General features: G+C 30.8%; 2 protein-coding genes across 2 annotated transcripts in view; both read left to right on the top strand.

The window, feature by feature from the left end:
• Positions 1-2,803: 2,803 nt before the first annotated feature.
• On the top strand, positions 2,804-6,864 carry LOC131850715 (tRNA pseudouridine(38/39) synthase). Its single transcript, XM_059201052.1, has 8 exons — positions 2,804-2,947; positions 3,027-3,154; positions 3,515-3,716; positions 4,262-4,431; positions 4,948-5,301; positions 5,795-5,947; positions 6,234-6,421; positions 6,796-6,864. Exons 1-8 carry the CDS (start codon positions 2,873-2,875, stop codon positions 6,846-6,848), a joined length of 1,323 nt encoding a protein of 440 aa, XP_059057035.1. The 5' UTR covers positions 2,804-2,872; the 3' UTR covers positions 6,849-6,864.
• A 1,010-nt stretch (positions 6,865-7,874) lies between these two features.
• LOC131850879 (Krueppel-like factor 8) overlaps positions 7,875-13,378 on the top strand; it is a 30,550-nt gene continuing 25,046 nt past the window's right edge. Inside the window, exons 1-3 of the mRNA XM_059201263.1 lie at positions 7,875-8,037; positions 9,399-9,656; positions 9,833-9,881. Of these exons, the coding sequence (XP_059057246.1) occupies positions 9,870-9,881 (12 nt within the window). The 5' untranslated portion in view covers positions 7,875-8,037; positions 9,399-9,656; positions 9,833-9,869. The remainder of the gene's footprint in view (positions 8,038-9,398; positions 9,657-9,832; positions 9,882-13,378) is intronic.

The following is a 13,378-nucleotide window of genomic DNA, read 5'->3' as shown; positions in this document are numbered from 1 at the left end:
GTATGTATTATATTTATAAATATTACTTCAAGTTTTTCCATAACAACCATTATTTTTTTATATTGTTGATATTACATTGTTTTTTACTATAGTATCATACTTATAAATTAATAATTTATGCTTTAATCAAGTGTTTATGTTTCAGTGATTTTTTTTAATTAAGCGCTCAAGTGATATTATTAATCTAATTATTGAATTGCATTTTTTAGTCGAATTTATGTTTTAGTTAATCTAGATTAATTTTGAGGGAGTATCAGAGGCCGCATTTTGTAAGACAGACTACTGCCTTCAATATTTATGAATTAAAAAATATATATTACACATTTCAGAATAATAATATTACACTGTCTACATAAAGCTACATAGCTCAGTACTAAGTTCTCACTGCATTTAAAGCTCTAAAACATAACTAACTTTATTTACTGTTAATGTAGTATTGTACTAAATTAACTATTACTATTTACTCATGTAATTGACATGAATGCTTTATGGTCTAATTCAAAAATTCAAAATTAAATTAAATAAATATTATTTTCCCTACCATCCAGTTCAGTAAGATTCAATTGAGAAGAACTGACAAGAAACTGAATTAATTTTCTTATTCTTTTTTTTTAAAAAGCCAGTATATTTACAGTGTTTCCATCTATATTTATTTTTATTTATATCTAATCTTTACGGTTCGATAGTCCAAGTATTTTTTTACATTTCCTGTTTAATTTTGTTCGTAATTTGCCAAGTAATACGTCTTAGGAGAAGTGCCCTTTTAATCGTGTTTAACTAAACACATATTTTTATGTAGTACTATGTAAAGTTATCTGTGGTAGTACCTACTATTGTTTCTCTTTTAGCATTATTTGATATTTTGAATTTTACTTTTATTGTTATTTATACTAACATATGTCTGTCTTTTTTTTTGAGATTGTTTTTTCTTTAACCTAGAGTTGTGGACCAAAGTTTTTATTATAGGAATTAAAGATTAATATTGAAGTATACATATGTAAATATGCCTGTTCAAGAAACTCAGTGAGAAAATCTACAAGCTTCTTCTTATTAGAATGGATGTTCTTTGATCGAATCGAAAACAGATCGGAAAAATGTTTAATGCTTTTAATAAATGTCATCAATACAGATGTTACAAAAATGTAATTAGTATTTTTTACTTATAATCTATAATTCGTATTTGTTTTCATTAACTCTAATTATTAAAAAGCGTTCAGAAATTTGTTCCGATATATTTGTCTATTCTAATCCAATTTATCAATAATATTTGCATTATTTATGTAAAGATAGAACTCCTCGTGGACTTGAAGATCGATTAGATCTTCAATTCATTTTTAATTGTGACCATTTACCCGTAAAAAGATACACAAACAGACTGTTGTATCTTCGCATTTTTAATATTGATTGGGTAAGGTAGAGTCAAGCCTTTTTAAATCCTTTACTGTAGTTCTATTTTGATCTATGTAGACGCCTCGCCTCCTCGTCACATATGTTCATTAGGAAGTGCCTCACACGACACGCAGCTTTCTCGGAAGTCACAGTCTATCTGTGACTTCTAAGAAAGAAAACAAATTGTTTTCGTATAATTCCTCACATAGCTTAAGGAAACCAGTGTTTGCACGTTTAATTCGTGCAACTTGTAATGTTATTGTTATTAATGTTAATTGAATATTTGTAATTGTATTATGTATAATATAAATAGGGCACAATGTATTAAGTATTATACCAAAAGGTATTTTTTACTGTACTGGGAATGGAAAATATCTCAATTATGTTTGATGTTTTCGTTCATGGGGTTATAACAAACTCTTCATACGAATCAATTTTATTTGTAGACAAATAAAGCTGATTCGTAACTGAATGATTATACTGTATGAGTAAATTTTTAATGATAACAATGGAATGGTATATCTATCAGCTCGAACAGTATACGCTGGCGGGTGGAGGGAATGATAATACTCCAACGTGGAGGATAATCGAATGGAATAAGCACGAGTACATCCTACTATCCTCCATTAGTACCCATCCTGTCGTCAGTGGTTATTACTGTTAACTTGTTTATTAACCCCAGTAATAGTATGAAAACCAGTGTACTAAGTATTATAACAATTGAAAAACATGCTTCTGTCATGTATATGTTAGGTGTTTAATACAGGATATTAGTACAAAGCTGTATATATTTGTATCTCTGTGAACTCTATAATGTATACTTCTATATTGTGTTACAATAAAAAATATATTTCATACTTTGTTTTTTTGTTGTTAGTTAATAACATTATATACAATACAAACAATCATACTCATAAAAATCATAAATGTTAGCGTCATGTGAGTAATTAAACCTTCCACCACCGGATGTAAGACGGTGTGCTAAAAGGCCGCACCGCCTTGGCCGTCAACAATGATACATACTTAGTTGATATTGACACATATCGATAGGAATGAAATACAGATGGATGGATAAAAATTTTTGTTTTTAAATGACCAATCCCTTAAACGTATTGGAGGGGCTGATATTCATTACCAAGGACAATGCCATCATCATAAGTTTGTATAAGTTTCTTCAAGATAGATAGTTTGTATACGATTTAATTTCAAAATGGCCAAAATTAATATGTATTGTAGTTCCTGAAGATTATATAGTATACGACAAGAAAGAACAAAATAAAATGAAAACTATTTTAACGGTAATTAATTTAAAATGCATTTATAATAAAAAAAAACATCATTATAGTCGTGGTACTAACCGTCAATCAATCTGCTGTCAGTGTCAAGATTAGACATTTTTAGTCTGTTTACTTTAATCTGTAATGTTAATTTGTGGTTCTCAGCGGTATAATTCATTTTTAGATTTAGATATTATTTCGTAAAAATGGAAAAAATACCTCCAAAACCTAAGAAGACAAAAAATGCTACCAGAGAAGACCTGTTAAAAATGGAGAAAACTGTAATTATATTAATTAAATAGTTAATCATTCTTTGTAAGTTATTGTTGATAAACATTGTATATTTCATATGTTTTACAGGAATTAGTCGAAAGAATATTACAATTAGAAGCCCACAATGTACAGTTAAAGAATATAATAGCTAAAAACTTGAGTGACCAATCCCAAAGTGATGTAAATTTAAAGAAAAAATCATTTGATTTCACCAAGTAAGTCTAACCTTATTTTAAGTGTCGCAAGTTGTTTAATTACTACCAACAGTTGTTTCCAACATGGGGACTAATCCCCATTAACTCTATTTGCTAAGCATGTCAGATCAACCTGCATGGTTCCTATAGAAACAATTGTGGTTAATTCCTGATTAATTTTTCATGATAACACATAATCAAACTGTCATGACTTTCATACTAGTCATTTTTTTACTAGTGGTAGTTGTATATTCCCTTATATACCCAGCAGTGTATACCATTATGGTGCACCATTCCACTATAAAAAATGAAAATATTTACAGAATCGTAAAAAGAAAATGTGTATTAATAATATTGTTTCTTAATTTGTATAATTTCCAGATGTCACTACCGCCGTATTCTCCTCCATTTACTCTATTTTGGTTGGGACTACCAAGGACTTGCTGTACAGGAAGATTCCAACCAGACCATAGAACATCACCTTTTCAATGCCTTAACAAAATCATGTCTCATACAAAGTCGGGAAACATCAAAGTATCATAGATGTGGCCGCACTGATAAAGGTGTTAGTGCCTTTGGGCAGGTAAGCAATATGTAGATGAATAAATATCCTTGGACCATTAACACCGCCATTTAGTCCCACAGTAAGCAGAGCTTGTGTTATGGGTACTATATAACTGATATAAATACTTAGATATTTTTTTTTATTTTCTACATACATACATAATAATATATATAGAAAACACTCAGACCAATACAAACAGTCCTACTCATGAATACAAATGTTTGCACATTGCAACAAATCGAATCTGCTATTATCGGAAGTAAAGTGATATGCAAACTGCTGGACCACTGAGGGCATCGTCATCATTTGTAAAGTTCCGTATTTATTATAAGTTCATCATATTTCATACTCATTTTAGGCTGAATCTGAATTCCAAATAATTATAATAATTGGTAGAATAAAAAAGAATCTGAAATGTCACTAGTATAGGTAGCTTCTCTCTACAGATACTAGTATTCTTTTATGCCTCAAATATAGTTTATTATATAACTTTTATTTATATGAAAGCTATAAATTATATATTATTGATATAAACAATACTAATATTGCATTTTTAATTACAGGTAATATCAATAACTCTCAGAAGTAAACATCCACCTGATGAGCAGTACATAGATAGTTCCATTTCTAATGAGATGCCATACTGCAAGATATTGAACCGTCTGTTACCGAAGGAGATCAGAGCACTAAGGTGGATACCCATACCTGAGGAGAAACCTGAGTATAGTGCTAGGTAATGGTGGATATATTACTAGTCAATTACTTTTTAATATATACTATTACTAGTCAATTACTTTTAATTAGGTACCAACTTAATGAATATAGAGGCTTTCCGTCTATAAAGGTCTTAAAAACCGTCTTTCTAAAATATGTTTATGGAAAGACGGTTTTTAAGAAGGCATAATATAATTGTATGTATCAAAAGTAAAGCAAATAACATTTTTGTATATTAAATAATAATAAAAAAGATAAATAATATACAAAGAAGTACATTTTGTACAGGTCTTATGATAACAAGATGCCTACTTTTTCCATGCCAGAGAATTGTAATTACTTATATAGAGCATACATTCTAAGTTTCTTCTTACACTAAATAATTTTTTTGCTTTTAAATTACCAGTCTATATGATGATTTTAAAGAACTTAAACTGTCCTATTGCTTTGTCAATCAGTAATGATTGGCAGTTGTCAATATCTAATAAATGGAACCAAACATTTAAATATAGTGTCTATTGTACTGTATTTACAGATTCGATTGCAAAAAAAGGCGATATAAATACTACTTTCCTCGCTCATCATTAAACATTTCCGCCATGCAGGATGCCTGCAATCGCTTGCTCGGCTCTAATGACTACCGCCATCTTTGCAAAATGGATGTCGGTAATGGCGTTACTGAGTTTCGGCGAGAAATATTTAGAGCTGACATCATACCTGTTGTGGATGAGAGCAGTGACCCGACATCTATGTATTGTCTCGTCATAGAAGGGAATGCATTCCTCTGGCATCAAATTAGGTGTATTATGGGAGTGTTGCTGCTTGTCGGACAGGGGAATGAATCACCTGAGATCATATCTGAACTGTTGAATGTAGAAAAGCATTCCAGGTTTGTATTGTGAACATTCTTACTAATGTTAGAGATGCAAAATTACATATTTTTTACGGTGGCAATGGACGTGTCTACTTTTTAACCTGTAGTCACGAAGTTGAAGTCGCGAGCAGAAGCTGTTCTATACTAATAATATAAAGAATTAAGATATAATTATTTGACTATGTCTTCTAATTTATCTATTCATCATGTAAGATAAACTGAGAAATACTAACAATTCATTGTATATACTGAATAAAACGCGTATTTCTTGAAGCACAAATCACACTGGCATAAATGACTACCTTTTTACATATTACCTATTTTAGTACATAACACATGTTTCCCCTATCCAACAGTAGCACAATACTTAAAAATTCCTTCATCTATACCTAGACAGCTATGTTAACACCAACTTACATACATGGACGGCATTCAATGTTGGCAACGCTGCAGAAGTAGTTATGAATAAATATTTAGATAAGGTGTTTATAAAAAATATATATTTCAGAAAACCACAATACAACATGGCGTTGGATGTGCCGTTAAATCTATTTCACTGTTCATATGAGTTGGAAGAGACAAATAATTGGGTATATGACCAAGACGAATTGAGATGTGTCATATCACACTTGCAGACAGAATGGACTGTTCATAATATTAAGTAAGTTTTTTTTATTTCTATATCATTTTAATTATTGTTTTATTTAGTAACTTTGTGTAAAGTAAACCTTTTTTCCTACAAATAAAATTGCTTTGTATCATATTTTTCAATTGTCCCTTGAACAGCATTAGAATAGTGAAAAACTATTTATAAAATCACATGTTAATATAATTTTTTGAATTTAGCCCATGGTAGACTGTCAACTTGTTTGCTATTCCGGTTACATAAAATACCAATTTTTTCCAGTTTTTGTCCAATAAAATGTTAAAATTGTTGTTTATTTCAGAACTACAATGATAAAAGATTCAATTCAGCAATTAGAAATAGAATATGCTAAACTTTTATGCGGACATGATGAGGAAAAGGATGGAGGCAATGAGAAACACAGAGATGGAGTGATGTCATATACTGACTGTTTAATACAAGGAGTTAAAGCTAGAGTATATACACCTCTTTTGAAGAGAGATACCTGTTGTAAGTATGTAATAGTGAATTCCAACATGATAAACTTGAAAATATGCTGCAGGAAAAATAATATTAAAGTATGATATAGTAAATAAAGCATTGCACATTTTTAGCATATATAATTTAAAAAATTGAGATATAAATACTCTATTTTAATCTCAATTCCTCCTCATACGAACACTTTTTTTCTTTTCTCCTTGTCCATCTGGGGTCAAGGAATGTTTTTTTTTCAGATATGATTGGTTTTTTTGTCACTTTTAGTTTGAATATCATAGTTAATAAATAATTAAAATTTCACCATACTTTATTTGAGCTTGAGATGATCTGTAAAATTGTAGAAATATACTATTATATTATAATACTTACATATTGTTTCTTTTCAGCAAGTCTAGAAGAAATGATCGAGTTTTACAAAAAGAAAAGAAAAATCACGTGAATAAAAATTAATTGTTCTATTAATTTTGTTTTAATTAGAACCATAGACTATCTAATATCTATGTATATCATATTGCACTGACTCAAAATAGGACAATCCATGATTTCACGTCAATGTAGGTGTTATGAACAGTTGTTTATCTACTAGGATGACTTTGATCAACAGTGAAAAAGAAATATCAATTGATTTTCATACTGGAATAATAATTTTATACATATTCATACTAGTAGGTATTACAAATGCAAAAGTATGTATATCTATCAAGATAGATGTTATTACAAATACAGACAGACTATTATAGATCTGAAAAAAAAAGAGTTATAGCTGATAAAAGATAGTAGAAAAATAAAAGATAAAAGATAGTAGATAGTAGAAAAAGAAAAAACACATTGCCGGTACTATAAAAAAATTCAGTTGTCGGTTACGTTCTAGAAGTGCATTGACGTAACTCTTTCTTTTTTGTATCTGGTATTAAACATGGATTACGGCAAGCAATCATCCTTAACTCGACTTGGTAAGGTCATTGTGCCAGAGGTATAGTAGCAAAAAGCGGGCAGTTCGGCCTCTAAACAGTAGCGAGAACGTTTTGTATCCGTAATTGTCCCGTAATTATTATGGCATTGTACAATGCAGTAGCATTGTAGATAATCCGTGGTTCAGTACGCAAAGCCGACCGCGGCGAGTGGTAGTCGGTACTAGGTCTTATTTTACTATCACCTGCGTTGCTTCAACCGTATTTTAAAAGGCTACGTCGCCTCAGTAGTAGGCTGTCGTGCAAAATAGAATCGGTGTGCAATATACCGATTAGCGAATCGGTACCAACTTTATTTCCTGCGCCACTTAAAAAAAAGAATATATTACTTTTTGGCGGTGTAGGTACATGTGCATTTTTCTTTTTTACGATTATCGCAGTAAAATCCGACCAGTTAGAAATGCATTTATTTAACACGAGGTAGTACCTAACTAAAGAATGTAGTTATAAAGTCGGTTAACATAAGTTTGACAGTTCGCGACATTCGTGTTGATGAGTTGATAAAAATATTTACGTGACGTGATGTCGGAAAAACTTTTTAGTTTTTGTTCAAATAAATTATTATAAAATCGGTATAAGTGATTAGGTGAACAATAACAAAACAAATGTGGTGCACTGGGTGCGAAGGGATCGAAACTGACATTTTCTAAAACACAGGTGTGTACATTTCATTTTCACTTCCACGATGAAGTTTTAATAATAGAATTTAATGGTATTTACCTACATTATCTGTACTTAGATTCAAACTGCTCTTTTTGGCTGTGTTTAGTTAAAATATTACATATTATTTTATATTTATGAGGTTCATACATATAGGAACTCTGTTAAAGATTATCTATAAAATATTCTTTAACTTTTTTAAATAATATTCTGCTAATATGTTATGTATAAATAACATATAATAATAATACTCTTACGGGGTGGCTTATGGATTATTGTGTACCATTTAGCATGCATACAAATATTTTTTATGATTGTTTATTATGTCAAGTTGGACTAATAAGAACTTCTAAACAGAAGAGAAATACAAATTTGTAGAACTGTAGCGTATTTATAAACCACAGAAAAATACGCTACAGATCTACAAATTTGATCTACAAATAATAAACCAGAAATACTTCAAAGATGATCTGGTAAATTTACCTTATGTTTCAACTAAATAATTTAATGGTATTTTTAATTGTAATTTAGTATGTCAACTCATAAATTGTTTACTCATGTAGGATATTGTAGTCACTTATAAATCTGAAGATTTTTGAATAAATATTTTCATCCACTCATATAATATGGCAGGCTCATGGCAGGCTCAAGGCTCATGTTGAAACAATGAACAAAATTAGGCTAGAATTAGTGAAGATATAAACAATTAAGAGATACATGATCATCCAATAAGCCTCTTATATTTTAAGATGATTAGTTAGTGGTTAACTGACCTTATTAAATTGTTAGAAACTTACAGCATAGACATACTTATAGTTTACATTGTTTAAGTTACTCTTTATGCCAATTAGAATATACTATTATTTATTATGATTGTGATGAGGCATCAATTGTGGCATAGTTTATGGATGGAAGCATTATTTCTGCTTCCCCATGGAGACAGATTCATGGAAAGATTATTTATTGAAATTAAATTTGTTCTAGTTCTCCATATAACAAAATATAATAATCATAATACACATTGAGAATTCTGTATACCAAAGGTATATGATTGAATCATATTATGAAAATAAATTCAGACAATTTTGTTTCAAGAACTAATAACTTCACTGGCAGGTAAACAATGTTGGGACAATAGCTGTAATAACAAATAAAACAGTACCTCAAAGTATAGCCAATTATTTTTTTAGATGTTTGACTTAATTTGACAAACATTCAGGAAGTTTTCATTGCTTTTGGTATTGTTCTAGAAATTTTTGACAAACTTTGTCCCTTGTTACTTGTGTCTTCCTTAAAAAGTTCAATGTTGTTAATTCAGCTGTACATTTTTTAATAATATATAATTTCTTTCTTTGCAGACTGATAAAATGGATTACTTCGGGAATAATGCACTAAGAGTCTTAGAAACAAACTTTATTTTCAATTATTATTTACCACAATAATTATGTAATTTCAAAACTATATTATAAAACCTTCAAATAAATAGTATGATGTAATTTTAGAATAATATAATTTAAGGCCAGTATTAGATTAAAATATTTTTTTATATTGCATTATAATGTTTGCTACAATACATCAAGTTTACCCTGCAACATATATACTGGAGATATTATTTGGTAAGTGTGTATTCAAGTTATGTAATAACTGTTTATATCCCCATGCTACTAGCAGTGTTTTAAATTTTATTTTGTTATTCCTCCAATTAAAATTTATTATATAAATAATATAAAAATTATATATTACCATCGCTTTATTTTGAGATATATGTACTTAAATATGCTTTTATTTCCAGATGACAATACACCTAAGTGGTGACACGAAGACCCTTAATGGTGTCGATGGTAAGCAGTAGTCAATATCTTCATTTACAGTACATTCAAATACAAATATATATATTTTGATAGTACATAAATGAATAAATATTACACAACCTATTTCAATGACTATTTGGTGATAACTGTCTGCCTATAAGAAGTATGTAATTTTTAAATACATAAATAAATAAAACAAAAGAAAAATTAATTTTAATTATATGTTGCACTTTATTGTACATTTTGAGTGTGTTGTTCACCATCATAGAATGTCTATTTATACTAGATTATTATAGAATTTCAAACAACGAGGAAATATATGACGACTATATGTCAATATTATATGGCAGGGCCAGTGTTAAGTCAGGGCCTGTTTGGGCGACCGCCCATGGTGGTCTTATATATCGTCTAGTATAGCTTACTTAGCTGTAAATTCCCTAAATTATGCGAGAAAATAATTTTGATCAATACTAGAATAGAATGTACTTAATCAATCTATAGTCAAGACATAAAACTACTTACTACTTCTTTAAATTTAATGTTGTTGGTAAATATCTAGGATCAACAGAATTGGATTTTATTATATATAGAACGATTGAAAAAATGCTGCACTTTCTTACGAGAATATAGAAGATATACAAACTTTAACAAGCACCATATCTCACAGGGCGCTAATGGTGCTAAAATCGGCTCTGGACAGAGCTTTACTCAAAACATTAAAACAGCATTCATTCATAATTTAAAAGATGCGCTCTTGCCGATGGAGCTCTTGCCATTTTCCATGATCTTCCATCAATCAATCTCTTTAGTTGTTGATACGAGATGGCTCCAACTTTTTCCTTAATCATTTTCATATAGCTGTTATTTATTTATTTAAGCTTTATTTTCCATATAATTACAATTTTAAAATTATATTTCAAGTTTAAGTAATGTGGGTAAAAGGCTCTTCCAACTTGTTCCAAACTCTTCCTCCAACTGATCCTCTATTCGCAGCCACACTCATTCAGTTTTCCCCTGCCACTTCTTTGATGTCATCGGATCATCTTTTTGTCTGTCGACCTACTCGCCTTTTTCCCGCCGGCCCTAGCCATTTTGTTCATTGATGAGTCCACCTTTGTCTTTGTACCTAGCTACGTGACCTGCCCATTTCAATTTCTGTCTTAGGCCATGTTGAAGTACATCTTTTATTTTAGTCTTCTCTCGAATGACTGTGCATCTTATGTTATGTATTTACATATAGTTGTTAAATATACATAATATGAAATGAAATTAAAGTTTATTTAATAAATGAAAAATGAATGAAATTAAAATACTGGTCATATAACATGGCAAGTAGTCTACAATAAAAAAAAAACTGGAAACCGCTACTTTGAAATATATATACGGAACCGTATTATGGATACTCGATTAGAAATAAACATTGATATGAGATGGTGACCTACAGATTGCATTAAGTTGCCTTGCAATTCGATTAAAAACGCGTCTTCAAATCTCACGATGGGATAGTATCGACGACCTTCCCTATACAAGTTGCATTTGAATAAGGTTAGTAAAGAGGTCGCGGCGTGCGCATCTATTAATCAAAGTATTGCGGCACGCCCGCTCCGAACATGTACGCGCGCATCTTCCCAAAAATAAAAGGTTGTTGTCTTAATTCGACGGTGTTTTTAGAAACAACTACTACCAAAATTGTTAGTCAGAGTCAAACTGTTGATGTCGTGGTGGACGCAATTTGAAATGCATATTTGATTTGATCCAGTGTGGCAGGGGATGAGTCTGCCGATGTCTCTCGGATCAATTTTTAGTATAATATCCCAGTTGTGTTTTATTTGATTCAAATTACGTGGTTCGTGATGTATTCGCAAAAATTTAATTAATTTTATTGACGGAAAAGGAAATCTATATCTATACCAACACCGCGGTTTCATGAAAATTTTCTCAAGTTTGTTTTATATAATTGAAATGGCAATGATATGACTGATCTCATATGATGCTGAGTGGATCCCTTGGTCGCGGGTTCGACTCCTTGCACGGTACGATTATTTATATTAGTATATTTATGTAGATAATAAGTATGATTGTTGTTTGTTTCGGTCTGGCGGTCTATGTGTTTGTGTCAGTTGTCTAGTACTCATAGCACAAGCTCTGCTCAGCTCGTGACTAGATAGCGCTGTGTGAATTGTCCTGACATATTATTATTATAGTAGATTAGTTTCCTTAATAGTATCTATATGTTACGATTATAGATCAATCAGTCAGAAAAATAAACTATTTCTGAATCCGTCTCTAGATTAATTGAACTCGTTGGCCGGTTTTTTTCTACTATACGTAACCTTTAACGCAATTTAATATCAATGTAACTGTACCGCATCCAATTTGCCGATGGCATCGTGACCTTGCCGGCTCCGAATTGGGGTTTAATTCTTTGTGAACAACTATTAGAACCAAATTATACAAGTACATATGTAGTCCAAATCGTCAGGCGTCGGTAGGCTGTGGTAATCGTTTGCTATCAGATCTGCCGTATATATTCTTGTTTCTTGTGGTTATAAAATCATATTGGAAGTAATAACTTCAAAAATCTATCCATACATATAAATAAAATTGGAGTGTCTGTTTGTAATATTGAAATATTCGTTTTTTACTACATGCATATGAATATAAATACAGTAGTATTTGATAGTAGTCTGTCTGTCTGTTTGTTCCCGCTAATTTCTGAAATGGCTGGACCAATTTTGACGAGACTTTTACTGGCAGTTAGCTGATGTAATACGAAGTAACTTAGGCTACTTTTTTTTTAATTCTTTAGAAAAAAAAACTTTTTTTAAATTGACGCGGATGAAGTTGCGGGCACAGCTAGTATACATATATAATTATACCATTTTGACCAATATCCTAAATGTGACAACTGTCCATGTCATAGTGAACTCAACACTTGATTGAATGTGGGCATTTCGCTCAGTATAGGCAGGGGGTGGTTTGCCGTAATTCCTCGGAGGAATATTTAGTTTAATATCAGTGTTTCTTTTGCCGGGTGAGTTAGTCTGAAATAGAAATTGACACACAAAGCTTTTTCGTATCGGCAGATTCGAACTCACTACCTCTTGGTTGTAAGGTAGCGTAGAACTAGGCCACGACGCAATAATAAACAATGAAATATGTATAAATAATTCAAGAACAAACAAATTTAAACCAATTACTGAGCTCATTTGTAATTCATTTACATGTAATAAATAAGAATCGGAGAAGATATATTATTATCTATTATGATTTATGACTTAATAGCTATCAATACACATGTAACACAAGAAAAATAAAGATCGGATCATTAGAAAGTGCTGTTGCCGTGGGAACTAGTAGTTGGTAAATCTAATGCAATCGCCACGATGTCCTGTTGTCTGTACGTATACATTTTATTACGTTATAAGGAAATTCCGCGCTTTCGCCCTCGCGAATATGTTATTTTGAGAATTGTCATAGTGATCACCCACCTGTACTATATATTACAGTATAGACAGAACTCCTGT

Source organism: Achroia grisella, unplaced genomic scaffold (assembly GCF_030625045.1).
Source record: "Achroia grisella isolate CSIRO2021 unplaced genomic scaffold, CSIRO_AGI_Agris_v1 utg114, whole genome shotgun sequence".
Lineage (NCBI taxonomy): Eukaryota > Metazoa > Arthropoda > Insecta > Lepidoptera > Pyralidae > Achroia > Achroia grisella.
This window is presented reverse-complemented; position numbering and strand designations above follow the sequence as displayed.

Excerpts from the sequence above, each read along its gene's own strand:
- LOC131850715 (XM_059201052.1), top strand. The coding sequence starts at position 2,873 with ATGGAAAAAATACCTCCAAAACCTAAGAAGACAAAAAATGCTACCAGA. Across the intron at positions 2,948-3,026 it reads TGTTAAAAATGGAGAAAACT|GAATTAGTCGAAAGAATATT; the intron begins GTAATTATATTA and ends TATGTTTTACAG. Across the intron at positions 3,155-3,514 it reads AAATCATTTGATTTCACCAA|ATGTCACTACCGCCGTATTC; the intron begins GTAAGTCTAACC and ends TATAATTTCCAG.